Source organism: Saccopteryx bilineata, chromosome 2, assembly GCF_036850765.1.
Source record: "Saccopteryx bilineata isolate mSacBil1 chromosome 2, mSacBil1_pri_phased_curated, whole genome shotgun sequence".
NCBI lineage: Eukaryota > Metazoa > Chordata > Mammalia > Chiroptera > Emballonuridae > Saccopteryx > Saccopteryx bilineata.
In genome coordinates this window covers 23,359,814-23,378,334 of record NC_089491.1, presented here as the reverse complement: position 1 = coordinate 23,378,334, position 18,521 = coordinate 23,359,814, and the positions used below count along the sequence as shown (strand labels likewise).

Below are 18,521 nucleotides of genomic sequence, written 5' to 3'. Positions count from 1 at the left end.
TTTAGGGTCTGAAGTAGATTAGATTGCCTGCAACTGAGAAATGTTATGGGTAATTAATAAAAAGCCTACGGATTAGTTGTAAACCTTAACCAGGGCTTAGTACTTCAGGAATTCAGAACCACCTTGACGATTGTGTGTGGAATGGATCACCTGGTCTTCGGTCAGTGACTAAGGTCTCTGACAGACTCCCCCTTCCCAGTGTCAGGAAGGGATGGAGAAACTTCTGACTCAGCAGTCTCCCCCAGTAACCTCCAACAGAGTGAGCAGGAGGCGGTGAATGACCCAGGCTTTACAGCCAGCAGACCAAGGTTTGGTTTCTGGCTCAGCACCTGACCAGTGGCTTGACTTGGGGGAGGTTAACCTCTGAACCTCGTGGTATCATTTTTAATCGCAGGGATCCTAACCATTTCGTGGGATTATTATGAGAATTAAACAAGATAAGGGGAAAGAGCAAGATACAGGATACAAGAAAGGGTTCTGTAAATGTTCCCTTGTTTTCTGAGGGGACAGGAGAGAGTCACTTGTTAAAATCTGTGGTACCAGTGTTTACTGATGATTTTAAAATCTACGTTTCTTTATTCTTTTAATGGGTGTATGAATTCCCTACCGTGCTCAAAGTTAAATGCTAGCGTGAAAAAAGGGACACTCCTTAGGGTTGGCACTGTGTGTCTGAAGGCAGCCGCCCACCCCTTGTTGCCTTTGGGGTCCCAGGGGAAGCAGCTGAAATGATACCTCAGGGAAGAAACTTTCAGAGACAACAGAATAATAAGCTGCTCACTAGTTTAGGCCTCCGTTTACTAGGGGCCACTTACTGAGATAACAGGCGTGCTTGGACACCCAGCGGCCATAGGTCTAAGTGCGGGTGAAAATCTCTACAAGTTGAATCTACAAACATGCTGGTGAATCCTTAGCTCCGGGTTCATTTTAAGTTCTAAAAATAAGGCCATGAGTATAAGAAATAATTGTCGGTATATTATATTGTGTCATATTAAATAGAGTTGTTCATGTGTTGCCTTGTTTCTTTTTAATCATTTTAGAAAACCGGAGGCGCATATTATTGCCATTTTGATATAACACTGGCAGAAAGAAACACCTTCCCATTTCATTATTTTTATGGAGAAAGAGTGACAGCGCCTTTGCTGGAGAAATAAGCCACTCCTAGTAAAAAGGTGACAAAAATACATGTCAGAGGAGTGAAGAATTACAGGTGATAAGAAGGAGATAAATGAAATGCTTGTGTTTGCAAGGACACTGGCGTTTCGAAAGTACAGGGGGTTCGAAAGTTCGATGTGGAGACGTGCGCCCGGCGCGGACCCCACGTCGCAGCTCGGGTCCCAGGTGCTGATGCAGGTCGTGCCCGCGCTCAGGATGCGGGAAGGGCTGGGACTCGCTGTCAGTTCGGACCCCACGCCGTCGCTCGCGTGCGGCGCCTGTCCTGGCGGGGAGCGGCCGCGGGGCGAGGGCGGGCAGCGGGGCGGGCGCAGCAGCTTCCCCGCCCCGGGGCGGTGCCAGCGCTCGGGGTCCGCGGCTCCTCCTGCCCCGTTCACCCGCCCGGGAAGCGCAGCGCCGCCGCCATGTCTTCCGGGGCCAGCGTGAACGCCCTGCAGCGCCTGGTGGAGCAGCTCAAGCTGGAGGCCGGCGTGGAGAGGATCAAGGTGAGGCCGGCCGGAGCGCCCTCTCCTCCGGGCGCGGAGAAGTCGCGGCCCCCGGTACTGCTGCTGAGCCGGCCGAGCGCCCGCGGGGCGGCCGGGGCCCTGGAGAGGCCGCGCGGGGCGGGTGGGCGGCGGGGAGCGTGCGCGGGCCGCGGCTCGCTCCTTCGCCTGGAGCGGTGGCCGCGCGCGGGGCAGAACCGGACCCAGGCGCCCCGGTGCGTTGGGGACGTGGGCCCAGGGGAAGGAGGCGGGCCCGGTGCGCCCGGGAGACGAGTTCGTTGTCCCCTGGGGTGCTCTGGGACCGAGTGCCCCCGGGGCGTTTCCATTTCATTGGTGGGACAGCGACTCGGGGGCGGAGGGGAGCAAGAGGGATGCGAGCAGACCAGTGATGCAGGCGACACGCTGGTGGCCTGGACTGGGCTGATGGCCAGAGATGCGGAGGCGCCCGAATGAATGGACGGGCCTTAGTGATGGATTGAGAGGAAGGAGAAAGACGATGCCCAGGTTTCTGGCGTGGTGACGGGATGGATGGCGCGGCCATTTGCTACAGCATAAGGGAGGGGAGAGTGGGTTAGGAGTGGGGGCTGATGAGTTCAGGTTTGGATACGTGGACTTGGAGATGTCCAGAAAGCCTTCAGCTACGTGGGCAGAAGCTCAGAGACCAAGGCTGGAAGAAGTAATAAGAATATAGAGGGGTGAAGAAGATCTCGAGCATCGATCGCGGGACCAGCCAACAGTGGCTGAGACCAGGGGAAACAAGAGAAAGCCAGGTTACTGAAGCACAATTTAGGGCTTAGTCAACATGTCCAGGGTTTGTTTCTTCAGTTGGTTAAAAAGCCTCTGTTGTGTAATTGTGTTTAGCAACTAGATAGCATTCTTTATAGAATGTATGTATGTGTCTATAAACACCACTGTGCCGGTCCATGGCCCTCACTAGTGCCTTTTCTCTGTAACTGGCACTGTCCTAGGTACAGTGAATAGGGTGATTCTACTGGGCAAGATAAACAGTGAACACATTCACCAATAAGTAAAATAATTTCAGGCTATAAGTGATGTGACGATTATAAAGCAAGGTGAAGAGAATTAAGGAATGCAGAAGAGGTCCCAGTAGTAGTACAAGCAGAATCTAGATTGTAATAAGGTAGGCAGTCTTAATAAAAGAGAAACCTGGTTTTCAGGAGGAAACAACTTTTTTTTTTTTTTAATATAGAAAACAAAAAGCCATTATGTTGAGGCTGAGGGGAAGGAACAAATGGAGAAGGAGATTTAGAGGGACGGAAGACAGGGGTTCTTTTGGGGCATGGGAATGGAGGGGCAGGTACCCTCAGACGGGAAGAAAGGGGGTAAGGATATGTGTAAAGAACTTGTCTACATAAGACTTAAGGACTTGAATGATGACAGTTTTCTTTGTGAAGTAGGAAGCCAAGTTTCCTTCTAGGGCACAGGGAAAGGAGCTGTTGAAATCACCAGACTGGGGCGGGGAGAGTGCTGTCTGGAATGGGGGAGGATCCCGGAGCAGGCAGTTCATAGAGATCTTGTGATTCTAAAGACCCAGCTACCCTGAGAGTAGAGACTGGTTGCTGGATTTGTGATCTTTTCCCCTCCGGCAGCTTTTGGCCACCCAGAAATCTAAATGCCCATGGTGAATGGTATAGTAGTTGTTCCAAGTAGAGAATTAGCAGGGGAGGTATGCCAGAAAGATGGAAGTGGGGGTGGGAGGCAAGGAGTTCGGGGGTCTGCCCAGAAAGAAGCGAGCCTAGGCTGGATAGAGAAGGAACAGAGCAAGCCTCCTGGTGATGGGCTGGAGGAAAGGGGAGGTGGGTTCTCCCTGAGATAGAGCAGGTGTAGAGACTAGGAAGCAGCTCCCTGGATAGGTGGGAGAGATTGTGATCAGAAAGTAGGATGTCGGAGTGTAAAATTTCAGATGTGGAGCAGTTAACAGGTGTTGGCTGTAACTATTGGCAATGAGGAGAAGGTTGTTTGAGGAGAGGAGGACAGGGAACTGAAACTAGAGATGGATCAAATGTTTGAGAGGATGTCGAGACCTGAGGCGGAAGGGAAACTGAGCCAGCTGCCCGCCTCCCCTGTGAAGGAGCTAGGGAACACATTCTTATCCACATTTACAAAATAATTAAGGGGGATGAAACAGAGACCTAGAGAATCTGAGTGAATTGTTCAAGGTCACACAGATACTAAATTTTGTTGACGGATGTCCTCATGGTAGTATGATCTGGGGGACTTGGGGGGCTTCTCCCAGGCAGCCCTCCAGGGAGTCACAGCAATCCCAGGGCCCAGTGAGTGTTCTCAGCCTGCCTGGAGATGCCTTCTCTTTAACAGACTTGCTAACTGGTTTATAGACCTGGACACCAATTTTTGAGCATTCCTTCCTACCCAGTGATCAGAATGCTCGGTGTCCTTCCAAGGACCCCTTCTCTGCTTTGAAGAGACCTCTCAGAAGTTGCTGAGTGGGCATGGGCTCAAACCAAGGAAAGCCCTACAATCTGGGTGGGCATTATCCCACGTCCAGTAGCAAGCTACAGCTTCCAAGTGTTTGGGCTTGACTTCTCCCAGTCCAGAGTGCTAGGGAAATGCTGACCACATTTACTCTTTATTTTCTTGGCATGTCCTCTCACCGTAACTTTTTGACTGTGTTGTTTAAGCTGCGGTTCAGTTAGTTGTTTCTCAAGGAGTCCTAAGAGACAGCCTCCTGTCACTCACTCGTGTGTGGGGTTCACCTGTTCCCTCTGATGCAGAGGTGGTAAGCTGGGGCATAATTGGCTCCAAATTTCTTTTGAATGAATAACTGTTCTATACAATCATTAATTCCAATTATAATTCATGTGCAAACGACAGAATGACTATTGAGGGAAAAGTAAGCTTAAACATGACTCTGACAATATTATGTGTTTATATTATACAACATAAATGGTTATTACATTAATGAGACCAGAGTTCCTAAAAGAATTCTAGAAACTAGATAGTAAGTGTAGCACAAGGTCTTGATTTCCCAGTTATTTGGAAGCTTGGAGAATGAACACAAAGTGGTAGTAAGCCTTGAACAGCAATTGGAATCATTTTTGTACATTCAAATGCAAGAAAAATAAATGGGGAGTGAGAAAAGCCTCCTAGTATAATACAAATACGCATCCAGCGGAGGATAAGAAGAAAGAGGATGGTATTGAATCAGGGCTGCCTCGTAAACTTCTCCAGAAGTTAGTGATTTCAGACAGCATTTACAAACTCACAATTCAGAGGTCAGCAATTTGAACGGGTTCAACTGTGTAGTTCAGATCCTTGCTGGGCCTCCCGTGCATCTGCCATCAAATGGAGGGTTGGCTGGTGGCTGGGTGGACGACGATGGCCTCACTCGTGTCTCTGGAGGTCGGTAGGCAGGTGGCTGGGGGCTGTCACAGACAAGCCTGGATTCGAGAAGTGGGTCAACACAGACTCCAGCTCTTGGTGGGGGGAGCTGCAAAATATTGGGACTTCTCTGCAGTCTCCACAAAGGTGGTGCTAATTATGTGTCAGCACTATTCTAAGTGTTTGACATGAGTTAACTCAATTGTCACATCAATCCAATGAGGGAGGTACTATCACTCAATACATTTCACAGAGGAGAAAACAGGGACTGTGAAGTTAGGAAACTTGCTGTAGTTCGTAGGGTGGTGACACAGCTGAGTTTGAGCCCAGGCAGTCTGGCTTCAGAGGCCGCTCCGTTAGCCAACAAGCTATTTTGTCTCAAAGCAAGGTGAAGAATGGTCACTTGTTTTGAGCACGCGGGGAAGACTCCAGCCTTGTATACTCTAAACCAGGGATCCCCAAACTTTTTACACAGGGGGCCAGTTCACTGTCCCTCAGACCGTTGGAGGGCCGAACTATAAAGAAAACTATGAACAAATCCCTATGCACACTGCACATATCTTATTTTAAAGTAAAAAAAAAAAACAGGAATACAATATTTAAAATAAAGAACAAGTAAATTTAAATCAACAAACTGACCAGTATTTCAATGGGAACTATGCTCCTCTCACTGACCACCAATGAAAGAGGTGTCCCTTCCGGAAGTGCGGCGGGGGCCGGATAAATGGCCTCAGGGGGCCGCATGTGGCCCGTGGGCCGTAGTTTAGGGACCCCTGCTTTAAACAGTTTGTTCACATGGCAAACGTGGTTCTATCAATACATCCTGTATAAGAGACAGTTTATAAAGGGAACACAAGAATGAGCTATTTCTTTCCAAGTTAGTTTCAGCTAGAATTCTAAATGGATCAGAAATGCTGCTTTTTCTTTCTTTTGTTCAATAAGCAATGAATCAAAAATATCCTAAGTCAGAGCTCAGAAATATTGTAGCCTTTCTCCTCTTTGGAGTTCAGTTATTAGAACGTTCAGCAAGAGACTTTGGGAGGTCACAGAAGGCGTGGTCAGGCTGTGTGATCGTGTGTCAGGACATCAGATGGCTGTGGGCAGGTCTGGCTGTGAGCAGCACGCCCAGCTGTGGTCCTTTGGTTTCAGGTCTCCCAGGCGGCCGCAGAGCTGCAGCAGTACTGCATGCAGAACGCCTGCAAGGATGCCCTGCTGGTTGGCGTCCCGGCGGGCAGCAACCCCTTCCGGGAGCCCAGATCCTGTGCTTTACTCTGAGGACTGGTAAGTGACATGCCATGCTGGCTTGGGGCGGTGGCCCTACCGCAGGGCTTCCCAAAGGATTTGGGCAACTGTGTTTGGAACATCTACTATGCTTGGGGGAATTAAAATGAATAGCAGCCAAATGTACAGCTGTCCCTGAGGGATGACTCTCGTCTGTATTTACCCTGCCTGTGGATTACATCTAATTAAGAGAGTCTCAATCCTTTTTGGCACTTACTCATGAGATGTTAGATCCTTGTGGACTTGAGCCCTTTAACTGAGTTTGACTGGTGGTCATTTCTTGACCTTAACCCTATCATCTTGTCCTTCCACCATCCCAGAGATGTTGTTTGCTGCTTGGTGCTCCCAGCTGACTTGTTACGCTTGGAACTGAGGACTCTCCAGAAGGGGAGACTTGTTCCTACTACCAACTGTGATTTCTTCCGGGCTTTTAGAATACATCTCTGGGTTGTCATGGAGAAAGCTTTAATGTAGCTACAAGGGGAAAGTGCGAGTCGGGTAAAAGAGCTTTAAAAGCCAATTATTGAGATGAAAACTTCTCTTCGGTGGCATATTAGAAATTTCATGTTTTCCACTGCATTGGATGGAGTCTCATTCCCATTTTGACATTTTTCTTTTTTGGAAGAGTTTGGGGAGTAGATTATTGGAGTCTTTGGGGGCCAACATATTTCAAGTTATGTGTACTAAGGGGTTTTCATACAGTAAGTAATTATGTTAGATACTTTTTCACATCTGTGTAAAAGAAATTATTCACATTAAAAAGAAATTATACTGTCAGGTACTGTTGTGCCTTTTAATGAAACAAATGCCCCCATTTGTGGTATTAATGTAATAGTTTTATGCTGTCATAGTGTTTTTCTTTTTATACAGTGCTTTTATGGCTGTTGCTACTCCTTTATGGTGTAGTTTGGATGGGTTTTTAAAATTAACTTGTTACTCTCTGCTTTGAGACTACTAACGTTGGCCCTGGCCAGTTGGCTCAGCAGTAGAGTGTCAGCCCAGTTCCGGGTCTGATTCCCAGTCAAGGCACACAGGAGAAGCGACCATTGCTTCTCCACTCCTCCCCTTCCCCTTCTCTCTCTCTCTCTCCCTCTCTCTCTCTCTCTCTCTCTCTCTCTCTCTCTCTCTCTCTCTCTCTCTCTCTCGCTGTCTTCCTCTCCTGCAGCCATGCTTTGAATGGGCCATGCTTTGAATGGTTTGAGCAAGCTGGCCCCAGGTGCTGAGGATGGCTGCCTGGTGTTGCCTCAGGAGCTGAAATAGCTCGGTTGCCAAGGAACAGCAGCGGCCTCAGATGGGCGGGGCATCGTCCTGTAGGGGGCTTGCCAGGTGGATCCTGGTTGGGGTGCATGCGGGAGTCTGTCACTGCCTCTCTCCTTCCCCACCTCTCACTTAATAAAAAGAAAAAAGAGGGAGAGAGAATACTAAAGATATGAAATGCTGACTGGTTAATTTTATAAATCTTACCAATTTTCTTTCCAGTAGGAAAGAAGTTCTCTGAGGAATGCCTTCAGGCACGAAGTGATGACTGACTGACGGCCTCCAACTCTCAAGCAAACGTTTTACCTTAACCAAATGACTTAGGTGTTTCAGACCTTTCCTTGGCCTGGTCCTTTAGCCAACATTCTACAGAAATTAATGAGTTTCAACTCAAATAAGGAAACTGAGTGAAGGAGTAGACTTTTAAATAATAATGGCCTGGTTTATTTGGCGAAGTGCTTTATACTTAAGACAAAAATCTTAGCACCAAATACACAAAAATGCACCTCTCTCATAAGTGAATTACTAGTGTTTCTACATTTGGAATATTGTGTATGTTTTTATTTACTGGATGTTTACATTTTGGGAAGGAAAACATTTTTGTTATTAAAAAATTGAGTATTTGTAATTTGTTGTTTCTAAGATTTTTACACCATAACAAACTTTGGTCTTTTCTCATGAATTTATAATTTCTAAATGAAGGTAAACCAGTGTAAAATTGGGTGAAGAATAGGCTTTGTTAATCAAATGATGCCTTGATTTTTGTGAGAGGATTGTTTTATTTTTAACACTAAAAATGGGAGCTGATTCTTAGCAAACTGGTTTGGAAAGATTAATGTGTCCTGTGTTAGATCTGCCCATTCTGTGTATGAAGCAGATCTGATCTCTCTCTGCTTCAGTTCCTCTCCTCTAGAGTTGTGGTTGTACTTAAAAAATACTACATTATTTCATGTCTTTAAAACATGTTTAAAATGTAACTTAAAGAACTTTGCCAATGAATAAAGACAAAGTAATATGAGAATCTTACAACCTAAAAGAATTCTTAATGTCATAGGTATTTTACTTTGATAATGTGCCTTTGATTTAATTTGAGACACTTTTAAAAGGACACTTTGTGTTTGTAACAATCTATGAAGAGCTTGGAAATAAAATTTCTGCTTAATTCATCATTTCTATAACAGTAACATTTTGTGTCTGATTTTGTTTTGAGGTTTCATGGGTTTCTGTGTGCTTGTGAGATTAAGTGCTGGAAGTGGAAGATAAAATAGTTGTTTATAAGTACTTGTAGAATTTTGTAAAAAAAATACATGTATAACATACAGAAATGTCTCAGTTATGGAGTTCTCAGGATACGACACAGTACCATACTACAACAGTGACGTAACTCTAATTTTAGTGTAAGTCGAAACACACCCTAGCCTAAGTAACTTACCTATCCTAACACAGTTGTAAAATCACAATCTAAAACATAAAAATACAACTAAGCCACAGAAAAAGGAAAAGGACATAAATATAAGAGCCATGATAAGGGCCTAAAAGTCACCAAACAAAGCAACACAGATGGAACACCTGCACTTTTAACAGTTCAAAATGGCATAGGTAAGCATACTGGGGACACCAACCCCCTCACGCATGCTGCGTTACTGCGTATTCTTCTACCGCGCACAACCAAACTAGTTCATCCACGTAGTCTGTAAGTACAATGCTAATGACATAAGCCAAAATACATCTCAAATTTTCTTTCTTTTAAAGATTTTATTCATTTTAGAGAGAAGCAGGGGAAGAACAGGAAGCATCAACTCCCATATGTGCTTTGACCAGGCCAGCCAGGGTTTCGAACCAGTAACCTTAGCATTCCAGGTCGATGCTTTATCCACTGCACCATGACTGGCCAGGCTCACATCTAAATTTTTTAAAGTTTTTATGAGAGTGAGCGTCATAAACTCGAAATGTATATCAGAACTGTTGTAACCCAAGGACCCTCTATACTGACATTTGCTCCTGAAATAACAGTATATAAACCATAAATGAAAATATTTTTGAGCATAAGAAATGTTACAATAGAGAAAATAGAAGCCATTAGATGGGAACTCCCTTAACTTCTGGCCACTACACTCCAAACCTAAGCAATCTGAATTCCTTTTATCACCCGTAATTCAGGAACTGCTTTCTAACCTGTGCATTTGTTCTGTGGATCCGACCCCCCTCTGAAACATCATCCTGTCAATCATCCTTCCTCTCCTTTATCTTCACCTTCTCCACTGGATCTTTTCTGTTAGCACGGAAACATGTTCCATTCTTCCTCTTAACAAGCAGCATTTTTGAAACAGATTTTGGCTTGTAAGATGACTAAGTCTTAGAGGTCTGCTGGACAGCCCAGGGCCTATACTTAACAATACTGTATCGGAGACTTGGAAATTTGCTAAGAAGATAGACTTAATGTTAACTCTTCTTACCACAAAAAAGAATACATAAGAGGGCAGGGGAAACTTTTGGAGGTGACAGGTTCATAGCATAGGTTGTGATGGAGGTTCCACTTATCTCCGAGCTCATCCAGGTTTATATATTAATTATGGACAGTTTTTTTGTATTATAAAAAAGACAAAACAAAACTTGTCTTTATTCCACTTTTTCCTTTGGCAAAATATTGGTAAGACAATAATAAGAATGTTACAGATAGCTCAGAAATACAGATGTAATGTCCTAAATATAAGCAAATCAAATTTAGTGGTACATCAAGAGAAAATACAATCTGACAAAGCTAGTTCAATACAAGGAAATGTATCAATGTAATTCATTTCATGAGTGGTTTAAAGAAGAGAATCTGTGTCAACAAGTCATTTGATAAAACTCAATAGCTGTTCTCAAAAACAAAGTCAATTAGTGATATAGAAGTAGAACGAAATTAAAGATGATAAAGACAGTTTGTCAAAACCAACAGCAAATTTTATGCTACATAGTAAAAAGGGGAACCATTTCGGCATATTAGGCACAAAACAAGAACAACTTTTATCACCACTATTCAGCACTGGAGTTATTAATGTAGTAAGATGAAAAAATAAAATGGAGTAAATGTCTTAAAAGTAATATTTGTATTTATGGATTATATAATTGTACACCTTGAAAACTCATCAGAATCTAGTTAAAGAAATACTTAAATTTGTAATAGAATTTGGGAGGCTTTATAGATACAAAATATACATAAAAAAGCAAGCAGTTGTTTTTTTTTTGGGGGGGGGGGGTTCTGAAGAGAGAAGCAGGGAGGCAGAGAGACAAATTCTCACATGTGTCCGACCAGGGTCCACCCAGCAAGCCCACTAGGGGGCGATGCTCGGCCCATCTGGGGCATTGCTGCGTTGCAACCAGAGCCATTCTAGCAATTGAGGTGGAGGCCATGGAGCCATCCTCAGTGCTCGGGCCATCTTTGCTCCAATGAAGCCTTGGCTGCGGGAGGGGAAGAGAGAGATAGAGAAGAGAGGGGGAAGGGTAGAGAAGCAGATGGGCACTCTCCTGTGTGCCCTGACCGGGAATCGAACCTGGGACTTCCAAACCCCAGGCCAACACTCTACTTAAGCCGGTTGGCCAGGGCTTAAACAAGCATTTTTCTATATTGGCAATAGCTAGTTAAAAATGAAAATGGAAAATATATCCCATTTCCATTTTAATGACAAATGATAAAAATACTTGATAATTAATTTAACAAAAGTTGCAAGCCATAAAGAAAAGGTTTTATTGATATTTACAGAACAGGGTCTACATAATCTTACTAAATCTAAATTTCATTTAAATTTAGTAGCATTCCTACTTTATTTCTTTTGAGGAGTGCTGGTTAAAATATCTAAAAATTCAGCCTGGCCTGTGGTGGCGCAGTGGATAAAGCGTCAACCTGGGACGCTGAGGGCACCAGTTCAAAACCTTGGGCTTTCCCAGTCACAGCACTTACAACAAGTAACCAATGAACAACCAAAGTGAAGCAATTATGAGTTGATACTTCTCACTCCCCACCCCCTCTCTTTCATCTCTCTGTAAACATCAATAAATAAAATCTTTAAAAACAAATACCTATAATTTCATATGGAAAAACCAACTGTCCAAGAAGAGTTTAAAAAACCTGTGTATGTGTGTGTTGTGTGTGTGTGCTTATAAAACAAGGGAGAACGATGCTTGTCTTACTAGTTATTAAAACCTACTATAAAACTGCTGAATGAGAACAATATGATTTTTTAATTAGAAAATAAAAAAAAAACCTAAAATAATAACATTATGGTGTAGGAATAGACAATAGATGAATGGATCATAATTGTTCAGAAATAGATTTGACTTTTCTATTCAGTGGGGAAGTATGGTTTATTTAATACATTTGCTGCTATTATTGGCTAGTTGGGAGAAAATAAAATCAGGCCTGTGTTAACATTACGTAAAAAAAATGTGTGTGGGCTAAAAAAAGATAATAAAAAAGCATCAGAAGAGAAATTAGGATAATAATTCTACAACTTTAGGGTAAAAGAGGTCTTCCTGAGCAAGGCAGGAAACCCAGAAATCAAAAAGGATTTATTTGCCTATATAAAATTAAATTTAAATAAATAAGGGATTTAAATGAAGTATTGAATGAGTAACTGTTGTATCATAAAAATAATAGCCAACTAGAAAAGCAAAAGACAGAAAAACATGCATTTTTTCAGCCCTCATTTTGGATTGTTCCAGTTTGCACTCCCCACCCCCATCACTTAGGCAGTGTCTGGCTCCTACGATGCGAGGCAAGGGGTAGGCCACCCAGGTGTTGACTCCCAGTTCTAGGCTGAGTCTCTGGGGAAGGGAAGCAGTATCTTCTGTCCATCTGCACTTGGAAGAGACAGGTGATGTTCCGGTGATGGGATAAAGAGGTCCTGTCTGGTTGGCTCAGTTTGACCTGCGCCCGGAAACTTGGAGTAAGGCCTCTCGCAAGACCTCAAAGGTCAGCATCACTATCACCAGCAATGAATCTAAATGCAAGTAACTGCTCTTAGAATATGAAAAACCTCACAGAGAAATGAAATGTTCTTAGAGAAAGAATGAAGTTTCTATTGCAAGAGCCATGGGAAGTTGGGACTGTTTCAAACAATTCCATGTAATACGGTATTTGGGAGAGGTTCTTGGATGCTGAACCGACACTTTTTTTTTTCTTTTTTCGTATTTTTCTGAAGCTGGAAACGGGGAGAGACAGTCAGACAGACTCCCGCATACGCCCGACGGGGATCCACCCGGCACGCCCACCAGGGGTGAAGCTCTGCCCACCAGGGGGCGATGCTCTGCCCCTTCCGGGGGGTCGCTCTGCCGAGATCAGAGCCACTCTAGCGCCTGGGGCAGAGGCCAAGGAGCCATCCCCAGCGCCCAGGCCATCTTTGCTCTAATGGAGCCTTGGCTGCGGGAGGGGAAGAGAGAGACAGAGAGGAAGGAGAGGGAGAGGGGGAGGGGTGGAGAAGCAGATGGGCGCTTCTCCTGTGTGCCCTGGCCGGGAATCGAACCCGGGTCCCCCGCACGCCAGGCTGACTCTCTACCGCTGAGCCAACCAGCCAGGCCCTGAACCGACACTTTTGACCCCCTAACAAAGGCCAGTCCACACCCTGAGGCTTCTCCTATGGACCAGCTCCACCTGTCATGTGAACAATTGCTCCCTGGGAATGTTCTGCTGGAGCTGAGCTCACTTACTTCCTCAGCAAGCTTCTCTGGGAAATGCAGCTGGGGACTCAGGTGCTTCCACTTCATTCGGACGCAGCAGGGAGGCAGGTGTTGATGATAGCTTTGCCTAAGGACTTGCGCCAGTCGAAAGCCTGTGAAGAAACTCCTACCCTGTGGAAGCTGATTAAAGATGGGGTAAAGAGGCCCTGTCTGGTTGGCCCAGCGTGTGGATGTCCCAGGTTTGATTTCCGGTCAGAGCACAGCCCTCCTCTCTCTCTCTCTCTCTCTCTCTTTCTTTCTCTCTTTCTCTCTCCCTCTTCTGCTCCTGCAGCCATAGCTTGATTGGTTCGAATGCATCAGCCCTGGGCACTGAGGATGGCTCCTGCAAGGTCCACCTCAGGTGCTAAAAATAGCTCAGCTGCAAGTATGGCTCCAGATGTGCAGAGCATCAGTCTCAGATGGGGGTCACCGGTTGGATCCCAGTCGGGGAACATGCGGGAGTCTGTGTCTCTCTATCTCCCCTCCTCTCATTTGGAAAAAGAAGGAAAAAAAAAGATGGTATATAGGAAATCTGCAAGCCGGGGAGCCTTAGCATTACATTAGGAGCAATCCAAAACTTTAAGAAAGTAGAACAGAAATTCAATTAGATTTCCAGAAATAGTTTCTCTTTAAAGTCTCCACTCCCTACATACCCAAGCAAAAACAAACATCCTATAAATAGAAGTGTTGTATAAAGAGGAGAGTAGAAAGAGACAAGCAGACAGGTGTGTAAAGTCAAGTTGAGCCTGTTTTATAAAGGTGGATGTGATTGACAGTATCAAATGCTGGAAAGAAGTCAATTAAGGTAATGTCTGAATATTGGACATTTTTAATTTTCAATACTTGTGCCAATCTGATAGGCAAAAAGGCAGTAACTTATTATTTTAATTTGCATTTGCCTAATAATGTTTCAAATGTTTATTGGCTATTTTTGTTTCTTCTGTGAAATATCTGTTTCATGTATTTTGCTCATTCTATTAGGTCATCTTTTTCCTATCAATTTGTAGGAATTCTTTGTATATTATGAGTGTAAACCCTTTTTCTATTATGTTGCAAAACTTTTAGTGATTTGTTTTAAAATTCTGTTTATTAAGATACTTTATATTTTTATTAAAAATTTTTTTAGGCCCTGGCCGGTTGGCTCAGCGGTAGAGCGTCGGCCTGGCGTGCTGGGGACCCGGGTTCGATTCCCGGCCAGGGCACACAGGAGAAGCGCCCATTTGCTTCTCCACCCCCCCCCCTTCCTCTCTGTCTCTCTCTTCCTCTCCAGCAGCCAAGGCTCCATTGGAGCAAAGATGGCCCGGGCGCTGGGGATGGCTCCTTGGCCTCTGCCCCAGGCGCTAGAGTGGCTCTGGTTGCGGCAGAGCGACGCCCCCGGAGGGGCAGAGCATCGCCCCCTGGTGGGCGTGCCGGGTGGATCCCGGTGGGGCGCATGCGGGAGTCTGTCTGACTGTCTCTCCCCGTTTCCAGCTTCAGAAAAATACAAAAAAAAAAAGAAAAAAAAATTTTTTTTTAATGTTTATTTTGTTGATTTTAGAGAGAGAAAGAGGGAGAAGAACTTCAATGTGTTCCTGTATGTGCCCTGACTGGGGATTGAACCGGCAACCTTTGCATTTCTGGACGCTGCTCTAACCAACTGAGCTATCTGGCCAGAGCAAAGGTATTTTAAATTGGAAGTTCTCTAACTTTACTTTTGTTGTAACTTTCATAGTGGTGGAGCGTTGACTGACTGTGGTGATCACTTCTTGACCCAAAGGGTCAAACTAAGATGGAGGCTCATTTAAAAGTCTTGCTGGGGGAAAGATGGAGTCAGTGGGCCCTTCAAAAGACAGCGTGAACTTTTCTATTTTTTTAAAATAAAAAAAAATAAAAGACTTGGAGTGTTTAGGTGAATCTAGAGATATTTGGATTTTAAGACAATTATTATGCTAATTAGGATATTGAACTTGCACAGATGCAAACTTTAAGGCAGAATATATATTTTGAAAATTTAATATAGAAAACCGAGACCATCTAAGAACTGCAGCTTCTTTATGATTTCACTATTGGGTTAACAACGAAAACAATGGAATGTGGCATGTAGTACTATTCTTCTTCAAAAAAACCTCAGACGAGTTTGTCCATCAACTCTACCAGGAACTCTTTCATACACTAGACGCCGTTTTTTAGATTGTGGTCGTTGTGAGCACATGAAATCTGGTAAAAGAAAGAGGGAAACCATTTTATTTCTGATAATAATAAAGTGTAGCTATTCTTTCCAGATATTCAAATGGTTCCTGTCTCTTCATCATCTATCTACAAAGTTTTAAAACTTTCAAACTGGGACAAAATAATAACTATTAAAAAAGACATTTTTAGTATAAATGCACCTATAAATGACCCAGCACAAATTAGTGTTATAAAAACATTTTTATATGCTTATGCCTTGCACAAATAATTAAATCTCCCTCGATTTAAAACTCTGGCTTTTAGGTTTTCCCTCAGTACGTCTGTTCCTTAACCCATATCTGTAATTTTGTAGAATTTACCTTGAACTCTGTTATATGACAAGTGGTGATGATGCCTGGACTCACCTTACATGACTATACTATGTATAACATACATTAGCCTGAAATATCCTAGAGGTGAATACTTAAAGAAGTCAAGTGATTAAATCAGTAAAAAAAAAAAGTTAAACATTTTAAACCATTTTAGCAGTTATTTCTGGAGAAATACCATATTTTTTTGCTCCATAAGGTGCACTTTCTTCCCCCAAAAGTGGAGGGGGAAATGCCTGTGTGTCTTATGGAATGAAAAATATGGTATTTTATTAAATATTTTAACACACCATTTGGTTAAGAATATTTTTTTTCTTATTTTCCTCCTTAAAACTCTATGTGTGTCTTATTGTCAGGTGTGTCTTATGGAGCAAAAAAATATGGTAATCTCATAATTGCAAGAGTTGGGTGCTATTATAAGCAAATTTAAAAAACAGTGTGGTAGATCACTTTATCATAGATATCACAAATATATATCTATAAGGCAAATGGAAATGAACTTGAGGTTATGTCAATGGCTTTGAATAAATTTTCTAGAGCTGTGTCAATTTGAATTGAAAACATGTTATGTTTTAAATGACATATTTTGAGGTAATAACATGCTATGCAAAACCTCAGTAAAAAAATTCAAAAGTTGTCATAGAGATAATGAAGATACTACTACATCAAAGAATTAAGTGAAGTGTTTGAATGAAATTATTTTTAGGGAAGTAATTGGAAGGTGAAAATTTTATATATTTAAATATATATATTTTTCTACAAAATGAGAGGCAGGGAAGCAGTGAGACAAGACTCCTGCGTGTGCCTCAACCGAGATCTACCCAGCAAGCCCCTACCCTGCGATGCTCCGCCTATCTGGGGCTGCTGCTCCATTGCTCAACAACCAAGCTATTTTAGCACCTGAAGTAAGGCCACAGAGCCATCCTCAGTGTCTGGGGCCAACTCACTCGAACCATTCAAGCCATGGCTGTAGGAGGGGAAGAGAGATAGAAGGGGGAAGGAGAGAGGTGGAGAAGCAGATGACCGCTTCTCCTGTGTGCCCTGACTGGGAATTGAACCAAGGACTTCTACATGCTGGGCCGACGTTCTACCACTGAACCAACTGGCCAGGGCCCTAAAAAAATATTTTTCAGCCTGACCAGGTGGTGGCGCAGTGGATAGAGTGTCGGGCTGGGATGCCAAGGATCCAGGTTCAAGACCCCGAGGTCACCAGCTTGAGCGTGGGCTCATCTGGTTTGCGCAGGCTCACCAGCTTGGACCCAAGGTCGCTGGCTCAAGCAAGGGGTTACTTGGTCTGCTGAAGACCCGCGGTCAAGGCACATATGAGGAAGCAATCAATGAACAACTCAGGTGTTGCATTGAAAAACTAATGATTGATGCTTCTCATCTCTCTCCGTTTCTGTCTGTCCCTATCTATCCCTCTCTCTGACTCTCTCTGTGTCTCTGAAAAAAAAAATCTGCAAAAAATATTTTTCAATATTTCTAACCAACATTACTTATATATGATTTAAAATATATATTTTAAAATATATTTATATCTAAATTAATGAAATAAAATGTGGGTAGATATTTAACTATTCTATCTATATCCCTAAAACTTAAATATTAAAATTCATTTTAAAACATCTTCTGCAATGTTTTAAATCTAATTGAAAAAATGGGAAGATTATCCTGTACTGGGACCCAATATTCATGAACATACAGTAATTTGCATGCTTTATTTGTTTCTGAGAGGGAAAAAATGGAATTTTCATCTAGGTCATTTATGAAGCTAGAATAACCTTCATGTCAAAATGTGAAAAAGCACAAATAACAATAGATTTATTTCATTATGTATGTAGACATAAAAATCATATTAGCAACCATGTTCAACAGCATATTTTTAAAAATTACTCTTCAAAAGCTAACTAGGTTTACTCCAAAAATGGCAAAAATGATGTAATATTATTAAACTTGTGAATATAATCCTTGACATTAATAGGTCAATGGAAAAAGCATCTTTCATTTTCCCCAATAGTGCTTAAAAAACTAGGGCTAGAATACTTCTCATTAAAATCAGGAAAAAAACAAGTAACTATTAACAGGGATCAAATCCATTTTTTGTTATTTCCTGGGGCTGATACAATGGGAGGTCCTCTTTTAATAGAACAAAGAACACAAGACTTTGTGGGTCCCTCTCAGGCTTCACCAAGGGTCCGTGCGAAAGAGGAGCTTTGAAGTTTAAGTTTCCCTCTTTCTCCTTTGCCCCGTCATGGCAAGGTCCCCTTGTATGACTATTAGAACTTAATATTTTGTTCTAGATGTTCAGGCCAATGCAATAAGAAATAACACAGAAAGGAAAGGTATAATTACCAGAAATGAGAAAATAAAATTGTCCTTTAAAGTTGCTATGATTAAATGTTCAGAAACATCAACTGCACAATGGAGCTCATAGTAGGTATCTCTTAATAGGTTTGTCAGAATTAAATACTCCATATAAGGAGCCTAGAACATTATCTGGCATATATAATAAACTCTTAATAATTTTTAGCCCATTAAATATCCCTGCCTGGCAAGGTAGTTTTCTAATTCACTGATTTCTCTGTTTAATTTTTGTAATTTTTAGTCTGCTTTATATAATTTGTCTGTATTTTTCACTTCTGAAGCTGAATGCTTAATTCATCTTAAGCTATAAGAATTTGACATATTTTCTTTGCATTTGTTTTCTTAGACAGTTATAATTAGAATTTTGATTTTC

The 18,521-nt window shown here is 42.9% G+C and overlaps 2 protein-coding genes across 3 annotated transcripts in view; one reads left to right on the top strand and one right to left on the bottom strand.

Moving 5' to 3' along the window:
- The first annotated feature begins 1,515 nt into the window (after positions 1–1,515).
- On the top strand, positions 1,516–8,734 carry GNG10 (G protein subunit gamma 10). Of its 2 annotated transcripts, none has more exons than XM_066256527.1 (3): positions 1,516–1,655; positions 6,162–6,293; positions 7,776–8,734. In XM_066256527.1, the coding sequence occupies exons 1-2, from the start codon at positions 1,575–1,577 to the stop codon at positions 6,285–6,287; spliced, it is 207 nt and encodes a 68-aa protein (XP_066112624.1). In that variant the 5' UTR covers positions 1,516–1,574; the 3' UTR covers positions 6,288–6,293; positions 7,776–8,734. The 2 variants fall into 2 exon arrangements, with proteins under 2 accessions (XP_066112624.1, XP_066112623.1); XM_066256526.1 differs by having other exon boundaries at positions 7,773–8,734.
- Positions 8,735–15,342: 6,608 nt separating this feature from the next.
- SHOC1 (shortage in chiasmata 1) overlaps positions 15,343–18,521 on the bottom strand; it is a 64,431-nt gene continuing 61,252 nt past the window's right edge. The window contains 1 exon segment of the mRNA XM_066254671.1: positions 15,343–15,443. Within this exon segment, the coding sequence (XP_066110768.1) occupies positions 15,343–15,443 (101 nt within the window).